This window comes from Sinohyriopsis cumingii, chromosome 8 (assembly GCF_028554795.1).
Source record: "Sinohyriopsis cumingii isolate HCF-2022 chromosome 8, ASM2855479v2, whole genome shotgun sequence".
NCBI lineage: Eukaryota > Metazoa > Mollusca > Bivalvia > Unionida > Unionidae > Sinohyriopsis > Sinohyriopsis cumingii.
Genome location: NC_142968.1, coordinates 122,157,420 through 122,175,300, shown reverse-complemented (window position 1 = coordinate 122,175,300; position 17,881 = coordinate 122,157,420). Strand labels below are relative to the sequence as shown.

The 17,881-nt window shown below is 37.0% G+C and overlaps 1 protein-coding gene across 4 annotated transcripts in view; it reads right to left on the bottom strand.

Annotated features, from left to right (window-relative positions):
* LOC149794545 (uncharacterized) overlaps positions 1–17,881 on the bottom strand; it is a 44,880-nt gene that overhangs the window by 26,574 nt on the left and 425 nt on the right. Inside the window, exons 2-3 of one of the 4 annotated variants that reach the window (XM_089968806.1) lie at positions 8,871–8,945; positions 1,258–1,552 (exon numbers count right to left, since the gene is read on the bottom strand). In XM_089968806.1, the coding sequence (XP_089824932.1) occupies positions 1,258–1,547 (290 nt within the window). In that variant the 5' untranslated portion in view covers positions 1,548–1,552; positions 8,871–8,945. The remainder of the gene's footprint in view (positions 1–1,257; positions 1,553–8,870; positions 8,946–17,881) is intronic. The other 3 variants (XM_089968808.1, XM_089968805.1, XM_089968809.1) reach the window with 3 other exon arrangements.

Here is a 17,881-nt window from a genome sequence, read left to right as displayed (position 1 = left end):
TGTCTTCTATAAAACTCAAGACAGTTGTATGCACTGGATGCAGCATGTTAGAAAGGGCTGTGAATAAAATATGTCTGGATTATATTCCTTTATCCAGATTGACATTTGTGTCAAATTCACATTGAGGTCATACAGCCCTATAATATTACAATGATACATTTTCCACCAAACAGATCCAATAACTTCAACAGATCATTTTTTGCAAGTAAAGACTTCATTTCCGTGGCTAAGTCATCTAGCTGGATCGTTAATTTAATATGTACAGATATTACAACGAACTCGAAGAAGTACTGAACGACGACATGAATCTGAAAAAGAAAATGGCCATCGAAAGAACTTTATCGTTTTTTCTATTGCTCTGAATGTTGTTAAATCCATTTAAGAATAGCGATTTCTTCATTGTCAAAATTTTGCGTGATTTAAGAACGACGCGAAAGTATATTTAGTGGCTCTCATACTCTTTCTGATTTTGCTGGGACTATTTTAGACCCCCTGGTCGCACCAACATTAGGGCCGTATGTGGTTTTAGATCGCACCATCATTAGGGCCGTAGGTGAGTTTAAATTCCTTTCATCGTCTTACTACACAAAAAGAAGCTCGTATTTAGAAATTACAGAAATTTTAAAATATCACCAAGCAATAAAAAACACGTTTCAATCAAGTGGACTTTGGAAAATAAAAGTATAGTATTTCGGTAAATTAAAAGAGGATATTAAAGTAATCAGTCACCCAATAAATGTAAGTCCTCATTGGGAGGAAGGAATTATTGGTTTTAATGGCACTTTTAACACATCGGCTATATCGTGCCCAGGACATTGGACAAAGGTATGTTTCCAAAGGACACACTGAGGCATCCGGTCCGTACTGGCCTGGGTGGGTGTTGAACCCATGACCTTAAAACGAAATGCGCAAAAGAGAAAGGAAACAGTATCACTAAACTAGCATAAAAAAATTCATTGAGTCTTTTTCATATCGATAGAAACATACCTCCCAAATTGCATTGGTCTGTGTTAAAGGTAGTTTGTTTCTAATCGTCCCAACAAGTTCCTTTGGGGGTGGAGGCCGAAAGACAGACGCACAGACAGAAGGGACTAAGCGTAGATTGCCAACGGGGCCTTAACAGTTGAGACATGATCTTATTGTGACTGATGCTCAGTTCCGCACGATAGACTCGTACGATCTCCACAGAATGTGTGAGAGGTGACTCTTTGAAAATTTTGAAAATTGCTCATTGATTGGTGTAGAGTATTTGCCTACCTTCTCTGATATTCCTTGAGAATTTCAGATTTTTTCCGAACAGAATCTCTCAAATCTCCTGATAGCTTTGATAAACTGTCCAGAGAGGAATTTCTTAACACTGTAACATACTGAATCATTTCGGACGCTGTTCTTTTTATTTTCTCCTCGATGTCTTTTGAAGACTTATCGATATTATCCAGGGCAGACGTATATTCACTGTGATGCAAATTCAAGCTTCGTTTACAATGATGAAGGCAAGTCAGCATCTCGTTAGCATCCAACTGTATGGAATCTCTTAGCGACATCATTCTAGCTAAGAAAAGAAAAAACAAAAATAACTTTTCAAATCATCAGGTGGAAACTTTTTATTTCATAATATATGTACTTTTGCTCCAATGTTCAATGATCTTAGTTGGAGAATAACAATTCATTTCATTATTAAAATGGTACAATTTAATCCTGAAGAACATGTTATATCTCAAATGCAAACTGATATTACTACATACTGTCGCGCGCATTCAGTTTTATCGTCAGCAATAGCCTACTATTGACATTGAACGAGTTTCGGGTTATCTCCACGTGCTGTTATGTAGCAACTGTCATTGATAAAATCTGAGCTCTTTATAAATGAGTTTGTGCAGGTATTGAATACGCTAGTCATTGTATCAAGACCTAATAGCAAAACTCTTATGCCCCGCTTGCAATACAAATACATGACCGGAATTGTATATCAGGTACATCTCTCCCTTGCTGTTACCATTCGCCATTCCACCTTCCTCATGCTCACTGCAAACTCAGACCTCCATTCTCTTCCCCCTCCCTCCCCTGAACTTAAGGTTGGGGTAGGCGATCCGAGGAAAGGATCAATTCTTTCTGTCATAGGTAGGGTCCCAATGCATCCCAGGTACGTGGAGAGTGAGGCGGAGTATAACCTGTGAGGAAATTTCTGTGCAAATGGAGATTTAAGTTTCCCCCTTTCTTGCCTCTTGATCACCATTTATGTTATGTGTTATGTGTCAGCATTGATCACGATAGCTGGGAGAGTGTCGCTGCTAACCGATCTGCTTGGCGCAGTCAAGTCAACGCTGGTGCGGAAGCCTTTGAGCAGAAAAGACTGGTGGACGCAGCTGAAAAACATGATCTGCGCAAATCCAGGAACAGCAGTTCCGCAACTCCTGGCCAGCAAACTGCACATCCATGTCCCCACTGCAACAGACTCTTCCGGGCCCGGATCAGACTGATCAGCCATCTCCGGACCCATCCCTAGTAAATCGATGACATTAAATGGTCTTCATCGACACCGATGGACGAACATCATGTTATGTACCCTCGTTTCTCAACAGTGTGGGGAGCACAACAGAATTTAGTTCCCTTGACACTACACCCAAAGGTAGGGTATAGGGTCAACAGACTCGTTTTGGTCTACGTTATTATTCGAAGGGTTGCAAATGCACGAACAAATGTACCTACTCCTTTATACATATCTTAGCTAAACTTTATTCCATATCTACAATGAAGTCGTTTTACAAAGCATGAAACGAGACTGGTTTTGCCAACTTCTCTCGTCCAAGCTTACAGGATTTATTGCAATGTCCATTTCCGATAGATATGCATGCGATATTGCAAACACAATTGTTCGCAAAATCCGAGCCATAGGCTTGATAGCGTTTCGCGGTGTGATTGTGTTCTACCTGTCACCTAAAAGAAATGTTTTTCAAATAGTTGAGGTATGTTTTGGGATGTTGTCTCAGTCAAAACATCTACAAAGCCCTTTTAAAGGATATAAATAGCTACTCGATTTGTGTGTGTGTGTGTGTGTGATTTGGATTTTTAACGTAGCTTTAACAATTTTTCAGTCATATCGCTACGATGTCTGCAGTCTGACAGTTTATAGTGATGTATAGCACTGGGGCATCACGCCGCAGACATGTAGCATGATGTCCGACCCAGTCACATTATCCTGACATCAGGCCGACCAGTCCTAACTCTAACCTCTTAATGCTCAGCGCCAAGCGAGGGAGCTGTTAGTACCATTTTTGTAAGTCTTTGGTATGACTCGGCCGGGGATCGAACCCACGACCTCTCGCATCCGAGGCGGACGCTCTAACCACTAGACCACCGGAGCGGTCCTACTCGATTTATGATGAGCTTTAACCTTCATCCATGTCAACTGTTAGAAAATTCGGTCATCCTACATCCGACAGCATAGCCGGGGGTGGGACTGAATTTGAGAGATCACAGAATCCATTCAGCACATGCTGCTTGTCCACTGAAGCTTTGCTCATAGTTACTTCCAGGGTCGGATCTGGAAAATTACTGTGGGGGTGAGGGTGGAGTTTCCAAAATTTCAAAAGGGCCATGACTTTCCTCAAAAGGGCACCAAAGCAATAGTCTATGTGTCTATTTACTCAAACTATGCATCATACCCAATAAACGTGCGGAAGAATAAAACGATGGTTAAATTTCAAGTGACCAGTGACTACGTTTGTGTGCGTACGTTTTTATTTAACCTGGGGAAGGGGTCCGGAAAACATGCCCCCAATCACACGGCCTTGTCCTCATCATTATGTTTGGCTGATTTAATCGTTGACTTAAAATGACCCAAAACTATAAATTTTTAATTTCAAATTTACGATGAAATTGAACGGTATCTGACTAGTAGTATGTAAGGCATGTACAATTCTGTCAATCAAAACATATCTATTAATCAATTATGAAAGACAGATATTCTGCGTTTTGCGGTAATTGCAAACCCATTTTGTTATCAAAATGTTAAATTAGCATCTCTCTTATAAAATAAAACAGTAGACAAAATCAGCAGAGCTAATGCATAGTAGCTGTTTTCAAGGTATACACATTTCAGCATAACTGGCTTATAAGAAAAAGCGTCAGTTTGAATTTCGATAGCAAAATTTGCAAAATATCCATCCTTGGAACAGACGCATGTACTTGGTGCTGACATACTTTCAGGATTAAAATACTTGTACAGATAATTGGTTTTACAGTTAATTGATTTTCAAACAAAGAATCATTAAAATGAGTACATACTGGCCAGTCATAATGTACGTTTAAGAAATTTAACATTGGTACTAAAAATATTATAAATCACGGTCAGTTGTATTGGTCCAGGTTTGGATGTATTGTCCCAAGCCAACAAAACCCGACGTGGACTGGCATGAATGGCCGAGGACAAGACCAACAAAAAAACACGCATTTTATATTTTCTTAATCAACAAAGCGTTATAGACTAATGCAAAACCAAACTCATTGCGTAATGTGACTTATTCAAGAATCCTATAATTTTTATGCAATACTATATATTGAAAAGTCAGTACAACGTCAGGGCAAACCAGAGCTTGATATGGCTCTATCTAGTCTCTGATGCATAATTTTGTATGCAAGGCCCATTGTAAAGTTGGTTTGGTTTTGTATAAACTGTTCTGGCTGTAAAAATATAGAACGCTTAGGTGATTCACTAGTAAAACTATTTTACAATGTCATTCAGGAAATCTAAGTAGCATTCATATTGCATATTCAAACACACCCAACTCTGAGTTATGTATTTGCTATTTCTAAACATAATCTAAAAAGAAATAAAATGAAGAAGCGTTTTATAGTCAAAAGCACTGAAACAAATTGTGTATTTGTATCTCCTTTGTATAAAGTTCTTGTTAGAAAGGCTTGTATGGATATTTAACAAACCTACGTATATAAATTTAATCGCATACCATTGAAAATTATGTGTGACAAGAAAGTATTGGATTGAATGAATACATTGTACGTAAATACCACAACAAAGCCTGCTTTGTTATTGCTGTTCTCAAGTTCAACTATAACACTAAGTTAATTTACAAACGAAATTATTCTAATGCAAGTCATCACATTTAGCTAGCATTTATATTGCCGATTATAATACATCCAACCCTGGCACATTCAATCATGGGTTATTTATTTATTTTATAAGTTTAAGAAAGAATCTATAGAATACGAATAAGACAATTTAAAAAGTACAAGACATTAATATGTATCTATTTGTTTATTGTTTTTAAAAATTCGTTTTAAGGAGTCGTACGTTTTTATTCAAAGTTAACAAAACTACATGTTTAAATGAATCACACAGCATATAATAATTATGTGCGACAAGAACGATACTATTCATTATGAAGTATCTTGGGCTGAATGCCTTGAGTAAAAGGGGAGTATGGCATCAAGTCAATGCCAAGAGTGTGAATGCCTTGAGTCAAAGGAGAGTATGTCATCAAGTCAATGCCAAGAGTGTGAATGCCTTGAGTCAAAGGAGAGTATGGCATCAAGTCAGTGCCAAGAGTGTGAATGCCTTGAGTAAAAGGGGAGTATGGCATCAAGTCAATGCCAAGAGTGTGAATGCCTTGAGTCAAAGGAGAGTATGTCATCAAGTCAATGCCAAGAGTGTGAATGCCTTGAGTCAAAGGAGAGTATGGCATCAAGTCAGTGCCAAGAGTGTGAATGCCTTGAGTAAAAGGGGAGTATGGCATCAAGTCAATGCCAAGAGTGTGAATGCCTTGAGTCAAAGGAGAGTATGGCATCAAGTCAGTGCCAAGAGTATGAATGCCTTGAGTCAAAGGGGAGTATGACATCAAGTCAGTGTCAAGAGTATGAATGCCTTGAGTCAAAGGGGAGTATGACATCAAGTCAGTGCCAAGAGTGTGAGCTGGCATAACTTTAGATTGTAGGACATAGGAAATTACGGTGTAACTTAAATCTCTGGAAACGGTTGCACTATGCCGACAGCTAGAGTTTCTTTCGCAGCCCCTTGATGATAGTTCGAACTAGTTTTCAAAGTGGGGGTCAAACGTAATCCTGTAACTGAAGTGATTCAGCGCCAACCCAGCTTATTTATATAATACAGCAGCGGCAACTCAGTTTAAGAAAAGCGAGAAATCCTGTTACTAAGGGAGGTAAGGTGCATTAAAATCTCAAGTGAAGGCCCCACAAGGGGTCTGACCAACTATTTAGATCAGACTGACAGCGAAGGCCCCACAAAGGGTCTTAACAACTAGTTAGATCAGATTGACAGCGAAGGCTGCCACAAGGGGTCTGACCAACTAGTTAGATCAGATTGACAGCGAAGGCCCCACAAAGGGTCTTAACAACTAGTTAGATCAGATTGACAGCGAAGGCCCCACAAAGGGTCTTAACAACTAGTTAGATCAGATTGACAGCGAAGGCTGCCACAAGGGGTCTGACCAACTAGTTAGATCAGATTGACTTCTGCTGAAATTTAGGATAAAAGTCAGTTGTCACATATATTTACCCACTCTAGTGCAGTTGCTGAACATTAAACGGAGCTCAAGCATACATACATACATACATAAGGAAGATGGCATACACAAGGTCTTTAGATAAATATTTAAAAAGTTAATGCCCAAAAGGGTACAGTATGATGAAGAAAAAGAGCCGTGCAAATTTTTTTAAGGATTTGTCGGAAACCGAAACATTGAATACTTTTAAACTTCCTCTGACAAAAATGCATAAATAGTGGAAAGGTTTAACGAAACTGTGAAGAGCAGAATTTTATAGTATTTCAGTCAAAATGAAATCAGAAAACGTTTAACGTTTGAACAAATTTTATTTAATGGATACAATAGCACTTTCCACAGACAGACTCGAGCAATGTGGAAAACAGACTAAAAGTATAGATACGCCTAGTCGGCTACTTAAGAACTACTTCATTTTGGAACGACTAGATTTAAAAATCCGTGAATAAAATTTCCAAATACAAATCAGTTTTAGAAATATTATACCATCCTGATATTATATAGGAAATATTTAAAATAAAGCAATTACATTTAAGTGATCGAGTCGATTATGGCAAGGAAGATTTGAAGTGAAGAGCTATGGAAACCATGATTTATAACGAAGACATACATAGCTCTGTACGACAAAGAAGATGACATAGAAAAGTTAAAAATAAATTAAAGACCCAAATAATGAACAATAAAAGGAATGTACAGATGAAATACAAAGAAGATAACAAATCGTTCAAAAGTTGGGAAACTGCCAAAAGTGCATGCCGTCAAATAAATGCTGAGTCAAAAGTATTCCTCTCTATCGGAGACGACAGAAAAAAGTACATGTAGAGCAATTTGATCTAGCATGAAGTCTTTGGGGGGGGGGGTATGATAAAGAGTTCCCCGAATGTGTTAGATGTAAACACCCTGATTCATCCGAGCATAAAGGAGCTAAAACATGCGTGATTTGTAAATGGGTGTTGATTAGAGAAAAATAAACGAGGTGCATCCAGATCGGTAAAAACCAAATGAAAAACATTCAAAGACGAATACAATTTCACAATGTCCAAGTAATAAATGCCCTTATAAAAGAAACATACATTTATAACATTAAAAATTATGAAGAGTATTATAAATACATATCTGAAAAGTTAAATAAAACCAAACTCAATATATGACTTCCGGCTAGTTTATTGGGATCTTTTAAAAACAAAAAAGATTTAGTAAAAATTACATAGATGTTTATACAATCTTTGAGGCATTGAAACGTATTTCAAATTTAATGCAAAGAAGGTATAGGAACTGTCCCAACAACACACGTGTTTGGCACGCTTAATTATCCCTTTTTTTCGGTATACAACAAATTTGACGTGTACAATTTTGACATATGTACGTGATCGCTGACTACGGCCCTGGATCTAGTCTAAAAGTAACAGGCTCTAGTTCTAACGTAATAGACTCTAGTCGTATGGTGGTAGTCTGTAGTCTTAAAGTAATAGAATAACCTACTAAAGTATTGGACTATAGTCCTAAAGCAATAGTTTCTATTTCTGGTGTGACGAATGTTCAGATTTAGAAAACAAATTAGTGGAGAACCTTGACCTCGTTATGTGACTCAATTTAATACAACACATTCGTTCATAGGCATCAACAAAGGTAACATATTAAATATATCCATCGAGTTACCGAAAGATCGACTTAATACAATGTAACTCAATTGTTCGCATACACATCATTAAACACTTGTGACAACAGTTCTTAAAATTTTGACAGTGATATCTCAGTGAACAGACACACAGTACAATGTGATATCATATTTTGGCAGATTAAACTTAAAGTGCAATACGATTGACATCAGCTGCTTGTGAAAGTTTGGAACACATTTAATACAAACTATACCATAATTAGGCAAATTAATATACAAATTTAATGTTTGCTAAATAAAACTTATATGAATGTGAGCATTTGGATTCTTGTAATCTGCAACTTAGTTTCATAGGTACACAACAGAATATCTGCTACACGGTTTATTTATACAGTAAGAAACACTGCTAAACTTCATGAAGCTTTAAGAAATGATGAAAATATTATTAGCAAATTTTACAAACACATTTCAAAATAAAAATAAAAATTAGACAATACTCTGGTTCAAATGTTTTCTTTGTTGCCAAGCCGCACAGTAATCAACATGGGGAGTATCGTTTGATACACCTTAAACTAATGTTAAACCCTACCGTTATTTAACAAGGCAGTGAAGAACACTATTCCATAAACAGTGGCGGTACGAAAAGAAATTGTCGGGACAAAAATGAAGACAAACAGTTACGTAGAGAAGTAAAATTAGAACGATGAGAGTACTACCGTCAGTTCGGATACTGTGATTTGCCTTTGGATTTTCAAATGCCACATAGGAATTTGTACCCCACCCTTGCAAAACTGGAGGGTAAAGAAGAAAAATACAATAATTAGCATGAATTTAGCAACCATTTATATTGATATTAGTGCTCACAGGAGATGTTATAGTTTACTTTATTACGATTTTATAGTCTTAAATTTAGTACCGGAAAGGAGCAAAAACCAACAAGTTTTGTAATCAACAAATAATTTATTTCCCTAGAAAACAAAGCGAAAATTGAAAAGGAACTTGCAGTGTTGCGAATTACATCCGAAGTAGTCCTAAAAGTTATATCACCAGACCTAATGATAAAAGTTCTAATTAAATTCCAGTGGTGTTCAAATAAAACCCAGCAATGAAGGAGTTGATGTGCCTGTAGTCTTGAATTACTCATGTACCAATAGCCTGAAGTGTAATGATGTTCTAACAGTCTTTTAGTGAACCACAGTAATATAATCCTAGATGTACTTGTTTGAGTTCACTATAATTCCAAGTTAACGTATCTGTCCATGAATATTATTAAAGAGCACTTTGTGATTTCAGGGAAAATCAACTTGAATATATAATTTCACCCAAATCAAAATAGTGAACACAGAAATACAAATAATTCTACCACAAGATGTCAAAGCAAGAATAAATAGTCTTAGATCAACAAGATTATAAAGCCCTCTAATTCCCAGGTCACAATTAGCATTTTCTGAAAACACTATGACTTAATGGAGTTTCCCATTTTAGAAGAGTCGGAGTTTGTCAACAAGATAAAATCTGTCACTAAAATTATGATAAAGAGAATATAGTTAACATAATTTCCTTAGCTAGGACTAAGATAATAATCCTAATATTTAACCCACAATCATAAAAATATTAACAATGTATTATTTGTTTGCAAAGTAAGAACATCATTAGTGTTTCTAGTCAGGAACACACTGAACTTGATTTTGGACAAGGTCAAGTCCAAACTACAATTAAACATAACACACAATGATGGAAAAAACTAAGAAGCATTACAAATTAAATATACATAATATTATTTTGAAATAGTTTTCTTATTCTCTTATATGTTTTGCTTACATCTCCAAACAAATTTGCAAACAGCGAAATTACTAATGCGAAAAGAGGTAAAACAATACCTTCTAGCTGGGAATAAACCAATTTGATCAAAACATTAAGCAATCTGCTAATCACACTGCTTATAGTACATAGTAAAGATGCTGCTGTATTTTATTGCCAACACAAAAAAAGTAGTTAGCAATAATTGTTCATGCCATTTTTTATTCGAATAACTAACGAATAATGAACAAATCGTCTATGACTTTAAACGAGCAGTGCCCATCCACCACCAGCTACAGCATCGCTCCGAATGTATGCAATAAAACTGAATGGGGAACAGCTGATATTTACAAATTTACTGGAGAGCTGTTGATACTTACAAATTGACTGGGGAACTGCTGATATTTACATACTTAATGCAGTGGTTCCAGCAAATACTGGAATGCTATTTCCTTTAAATATTTGTTGTAGCCTTTGACTTCATAGTGGTTTTTATTTTAACATTAAAGTTCATTTTAACAACGTTTTCTTTGAGATATGTTTCCAAGTGCATTAAATGACCAACCGCTTGTACGTGGATGTTTTTAACTCTTTCCAAATGCTCTTGCAGTACGTGTTGGTTCTTTTTCTTTGCTAATGTCATTTTTAAGACATGAATCTGTTATTCACACATTTCAACAACAAGCTGCATAGATTTTGTTTTCATATTGATAGCTGGACTCGGTGGACTGTGCACAGGAAACCATCAGCTTTGATAGAAGGGTTCCTGAACGCATAAATAAGAAAATAACTTTCGCTAATCACCTAATGACCTCACATCACCAAACTTTAATTTCACATTTGCATGTTTTTCTTTTCTTCCGTCATTTATGTATGACCCATCAATAAGCCTTTCCAGGCGGAATATTGATATTTTAATCCATGCACCAGAAAACAGGACCCAAGACTTAATACAAATAATTATTCCTACTTCAAAACACTAAACACTAATAAATTAAAACATAAGAGAATTCATTATGTTCAGAAATTAGGGAGGGTCCATTTTACGAAACTAACTCATATTGCTATAAAGTCTCGTTAAAACTACTCTATAACGCCTGATCCAAGAATTTGACTAATTACTCTTTATGAGAAATATATTTCCAACTTAGACTCCCTGTAATAAACAAATAATCACTTTAAAATTACCGTGAGTTAATTGAAAAAATGAAAGAAACGTAAGACAGCATAAAAAAACTTCTGGTTCAAATTTGAGCAAAACCCTTGCCCCAACACTCAATTAACTTGATTCTTTGAGCACAGATAGAATTGGCCAGCGATTCCGCGGTACTCCAATTGCTACAGTTCTCATGTTCATTGTCTTGGAATCACGGCGTGCCCTCCGCTGTGCCACAAGGTTAGCTCTTTTGAGCCCTGTTGGGATATGGCGATATTTCCGCTTCAAAACTACAAAACCTAAGAAACCGCAGTTACTGATGACGAGGTTGGGCATTTCTTTGCATCAACCTTTTATAGACATGTGGCAACTCCTGCAGCTGATACAGCACGGTCAAAATAACGTACTTGTCGTGCACAGAGTACATTTGCTGGGTTTTAGCTTTAGATTGGCTGTTTGAAGACACGTAAAGACTTCGCTTGTCTCTCAAGAAACTGCTGGAACGTGCTTCTGGAAAATACAACATAGTCCAAATGGTGCGGGCAAACGTCACAATGCAACCAGGCTAAGTCGGCTTCCATCAGACGCTGAAACGTAAACGACTTCACTTTGAATTGGTATAGATCTCTGCTGCTGCGAACGTCATCTTATGTCGTCCAGCTTTCTCGATCTCCACTATCCAATAACCTACATCATATATAATGTCTAGAACCAGTTCATGCACGACAGACAATCAAGACTAGCATTGATACAAGGAAGAGGGTATGCATCTTTTCCGGTAACAGAATTCAGAGTTCTACAGTCCACACAAAATCGATTTTTCCCATCTTTCTTGACTACCAATACAACTGGAGTAGCCCAAGGGTTCTGTGAACCGTTCCACAATATATCGACGACTTGTATATCAAACTGCTGAAGTAGATGGAAAGGCAATCATCTGGGCGGGACTTTAGGCGGTGCGGCATTCATTGTCTTGACAGAGTGCTTTATCAAATTTGTTTTACCCATGTTGTCATCACCTTTAGCAAAACCGGTGCGAAAATTGTTCAAATGGGTGCTGAGGGTAGCTGCCTGAGTGGGTAAATTGTATTAAAATAGTTCAAATGGGTGCGAAATGGCTGTTTGGTCTTTATAATAACTCGTACAAATATGTGACGGTAGACTGCTGTTCAAATAATTGGCGGAACCCTCGACAACCTGAGTCAATAATACTAAACTGACTTCAGCGCATCAAACACCAGCTTGCAAATTTGCTACAACTTTAGCCAGATTCAAAAACCGTATTGGTACCGTTTCGTTTGTCACTTCAGCAACCGCTCGAGCGACAAGTATTTTCGTTTCATGGCGAAACAGCGACATTGGATCTATCAACGATTCTGCAGACGGCCTCCCACATCCAATACTTTGCATCCATCCTTGAGTTGATAAAAGCTCTGTTTGCCCTGATGTTCTGAAAACCCGCTAAACATCCCGCAAAATAACAAGGGATCATTATTAGTTCCTGTATCCTCGGTGTGCATTCAATAATGTTGATGTCGCACTTATACATACGAAAACAATCTAACCCAAAGTTGCATCAGGCTTAATGTCAGCTACGATGAAAACATGTTATCGTTTGGCACCTTTCCAAGCAATGAAGAATTCAGACTGACCACGAGTTTCAGTCTTGTCACTGGAAGCTGTAACAGTGCGAATTTTCTAAGATGTTATCGCAACACATAACTGGTTGAATCTTGCAGCGGTCAGAGTGACAAGAAATAAATTAAATTGACTACTGAGCTAAACAGCGTAATAAATCACTACACTGCAAAGAACTGACATCCCTGGTGTGGGGCATGATTGAGTTTCAATATGGATGACGGTGACACAGATGGAGAGGCAAGGTGAATGTGTGGTTTGAGTATAGGAAAAAAAATAAAGTAGAGACAATCCAGAGGCAATTTTTGTGCATTTGAACTAAGTGTCATAAAGTGAAATTTTCCGGAAATCGATTTATGCAATATGGACGGAACAGAGAATTATTCTAACCTCGATGGACGTGTGTTAATTTTCGGCGGTTAGAAACATTTAATCCTGATTGGCTAAGCTAAGTAAGGTGTGTGCATCCCCAGATGAAGTTCTGTTTTAAGTATTTTCCCTCATGAAATTAGTCAGTCCCAGTTCTTGTTCTGCAAAAGTGGAAGTTCCTGACTACTGGTGAGTAAAAAGCATTATCTCGTTAAAAAATGTCCAAGGGACATGTGTCTGGAACTTGAGGGATACTGAACCTTAAAGGTATAGAGAGATTGTACTAGATAAAAGAGAGCGAGTCTCGAATAGGCGCAAGGTATTGTATCAATCTCATTCAATATTCGTGATAAGAGCCTGTAAATATTTGTTTGACTTTATTTTTTTGTAAAATTCATACATATATTTTCTTTTGATGAGTTCGGAAGGGAATTGTTTGCATTCATTTGTCTTGAATGTTATGTGACTCGTTTATTCTATATCACACATTACTTTTTGACACGAGTTTGAAATAATTGTGTGAATTGATCTGACTTAAATGACATATAATCATATAGGCTAGGAATTGATATTATGATGACTGGAAATGTTATGCCAATGAACTGGTAGTTAGCAAATATTGTACTTAAGACATGAAGTGAATTTCCTTAATTCATTTGTATAATTACTATGGGAGTCCTGCTAACCGAAAATCAATGATATTAGCATTAAGGTTGCAGGCCGACAGAAATTTAGTCCGGTCAGTGATTTATAGTCCACATTAGAGCGTAGTAATAGTTGATTAAGAGGTCTAGATTATGTCATAGTTCAATTAAGGGGATACCGCGTAGACGCTAAGGAGAGACATTGATCTTTTTGTTCCATGGTTTGGATATCAGCTGTCAGTTTGCTAACTGATCCATATTAGCCTTAATTTCTGTTGAATTATGATATGACGATATCTGACGTAACGAGAGAGTGGGTAATGTTCAACCCAGAAGAAAAATCTGACAAATATTTAAGTTGTTTATTATTTTTTTCAAAGATGAAAATAGCTCCATATATACGTACCCATACAGTGGGCAAAGGGAGAAGAAAAACTACTGTTGATGAACCGAATGGAGGCCGGAGAGAGAGGAGCAAAAGAATACGTGGACTGTAACCTGTCGCTAACGTTGAATTTGAAAGGACCGGCAAGTAACCGGTTATGCAGGCATACTGGCGATTAAGTTCGATTGTTCAGTCGATTCATGATTAAATTTGTCTTATCGGTATAAACAGAACGGCTAATTGCATTCTTTTTTTTAAAAAAAAGTAATTTTATTCTAAGAGAAAATGTATCAGTCAAATGTCCTATTCAATTTCATTTTGTTTATATAATTGATTAAACTGTTATATTCTGCATACGGGGGTTCGTGTTATTCTATTCTATAGAATAACAGAAGCACTACTGAGTTATCTATTAACGGTGATGAGCTTTGGCTTTCGTCAGCCAAGTGTTTCATTCCACCGCTTGCTGATGATAGAAACATCAAAACCCGTGTCCGCTAGCAGAGCAAGCTCTATCCCACTAACTAAACGTTACGTGTACAGCCCCGGTTCTTCATTTACAGAACTTTACTGGCTTAGCATATCGTAAGGGCTTTGTTTTCTTAGGGCCTCCTTTACACTAGTCACTCTTCCTCCACCAACTGTTATCTTTGTTTAAAAGCTTGGTACGCTGATACTGGTATTGATCCCAATCGTTACAAATCCCACCGGACTTTTCATCGCCACTTATTATGCTCCTTGGCGCCACTAGTTTTCCCATTCTGTATGGTCTTCGCTCAATTTCTAGTTTTTCTATGCTTCATTAATAGCTCTACCTCCGCTTTGGGATGCTTGATTACAGTTTGATCGCTCAAACTCTCTTCTTCACCCTTGGTTTTGGACTCGACATGACTCTTCAAATCAAGCCTTACAGGATTTTGTCTTACACCAGCAAGCAAGATAATCCCAATTCTGATTGTTTCCGGCAAGCTGCTGGACGATGGCGCTAGATCTCATGTCTTTGGTTGTCATCCTGAACAGCTCCCCAAAAATGAAATGGCCTTTTGCGAGTCAACCGCAAATATCAGGTGTACAACCATGATATACCAATACAGCAAGTCTTTGTGTGGTTGCGTTTCGCAACTTCCGAAACGGTTTCGTTCTTGCGCCTTGTAGTTTTCGTATTGGATGCCCGGCGAAAAGCAAGTTTCCAAGGAAGTTTTTAACTTCCCAAACTCGTCTCGATCGGTCTTGACTTAAATATCTACCAAGATTTGGAAGGCATCCTTCCTTAAGCATGCAGCCAAGCGCAACCCCCGTCTAGATTTCGTTCCAATTCTTGATCATTGCACAATGCTAGTAATGAGTCATATAGTCAAGAAATGGTTGTGAACCGTCATAAATATCTGCCTTAATAATCGCATAACTCTGAGCTTCAGAAGAATTAAACTGTTTTTCAAGTGTCAACTGCTTTGGTCAGTTGTGAGCTTGGCGTCTATCGCATATCCTTGACTTTTTCACATGAGCTCTCGACCAAACATGCTCATCAAACTGATCCACGTTTGTACCTAAATTTTCAAATTTCTCTGTAATGAGAGTATGTAAAGTTTTGGAAAGACCATCGATGTGCGACCTAACCACTCTCCTGGGAACTTGGGAGGTGTTTCGATGATAACTATTGGACCTCTCTCCGTCAGGTGCCCCCGTAATCTTCACACCAATCACCAAATCCATGCATATTTTCATTATACTTTTCGCTGTTATACGGAGTAGAAGTTAACAGCAAACTTAACATTACTATGCTACGAGTGTATGCTCTCATAAAAAGTAACAGAAAAACGTGAAGACAGCAAGCTTTGTAAAATTTAACAAAATAATTTATTTCCTTGAATACAAAGTCAAAAATGAGAAAAAAGAACTTACGGTATTGCAAATCAACTCCAAAAATAATCCAAGAATTAAAGACACAACAAGTCCTAGTAATAAAAATGTCCTGAATAAAACTCAGCTCAAGTCCCGAAGAGATTTAAAATTGACGGCGATGACGTCTGTTATGGCCTGCGTCGTACTCATGATCACAGAAATATTATTCCAGGTTTTAATTCAGTATAAATTCCAATGAATGTCTTTATCCAAGAATTTTATCAGAGTACGTTTGCATTTCCAGAGAAAATAGTCACTTGAATCCAATAATTTGAAAACAAAATAAAATTCGGCCAAAACAGGACACAACATAATACAACTTAAAGTACCAGATGTTAAAGCACGACTGATATAATACTGACAGTCACAATATAATACAGTTTTCTGTTTGACCTCAGGTCACAAATTAGCACTTTCTAAAAACGACCATTTCGTAATGGGAAAAAAACTTTCTAGCATGATTTAATGAGCCTTGCCTATTTAAAACATAGTCTATAAAATTCACTTTGGAGTATCCAAAACTCTGACCCAGATCAACATGTTTACTTAAATAATAATTCGGTTAATACACATACAGAATAATAAAGCTATCATTACTTGCTTGCAATGAAATACAAAATAAAATAAAAAGTCAATCAGGTCAAACAGAACTGAACTCAATTTTGGAAAAGGTCAAGTCCAGAAAACAATGTTACCTTACAATAACATGTAATGAAAGAAAAAAAATAAAACTGACAGACAAATAATTAAATTAAATATACATAACAACTATGCTTATAATCTTATGTTTCGCAGTAATATTTAGCATTGGCCGTAAAAGCCCCCCCCACCCCTTAACATAACGCGGTACTAGCGTATCGATAAGCCCGCCTTTGTACTAATTCCAGTGATCATTGTCGCAGCCAGACAATAGATTTACAATAAATCTCATTTATGTTGGTCAGTGTTTCTGTTGCGACATAAAATTTATATTAATTTTTAATCTCTTCTGCCTGCTTAAGATTCCATTTCAATAGTTTGTAGATGTTGGGATGTTTGCCACCACCCATCCCATCTGTGTGTGTATGTGTGTGTGTGTGTGTGTGACTCTAGAATGGGAAGTTACTGATTACAATATCATTTTGGTCATCTGAGTTCATCCATAAGATATTTTCACTTCTAGGAAGCAGAAACGCCATCTTTTAAAAACTTACTCTGTTCCATCACACAATTATATTATACCGGTATCAGCCTTAATTCATCAAGGACTATGTCTGCTCCCATGTAAATGGAAATTAAAATAAATAAATATATCTTCTTTCATGTAAAATAAATTTTGCGGACTTCCGATGACACTTTTATATTCGTAGAGTACTCATTTCCCTTCCAATTAATAAAATATCGAAAAAGTAAGTATCACAAAGCTATTTAAAATTGCACCATTGCCATCAGAAATCTTTCTCATAATACGCAACGGGGTATTTTAGCGAGCGAATGAAGCAACTCCTGTAAGAGTCTGACTTGATGCTCATATTTACTATATTTCCAAAGACCTTAAGAGAACAGTTTGTGTCACCGTAAAGGTTCTTAAGCACGCACATACAACAAATAATTTTCTCTAATCACCTAATGCCCACATAACACTGTTATAGTTTCACACTTATGTTTCATCTTGGGGGTGGGTGGGTCATATTTGTATGACTCATCAGTAAGCCTTTCCAAATTGAAGAATGGTACGTTACGTCATGCGCTCCTAAACGCAAACCAAACACATAATGCCAAAAATTATTCATAGCTCAAATTAATTAACACCAATATATTAGAATATCCTGATATTCCGAAAATGCATTATGT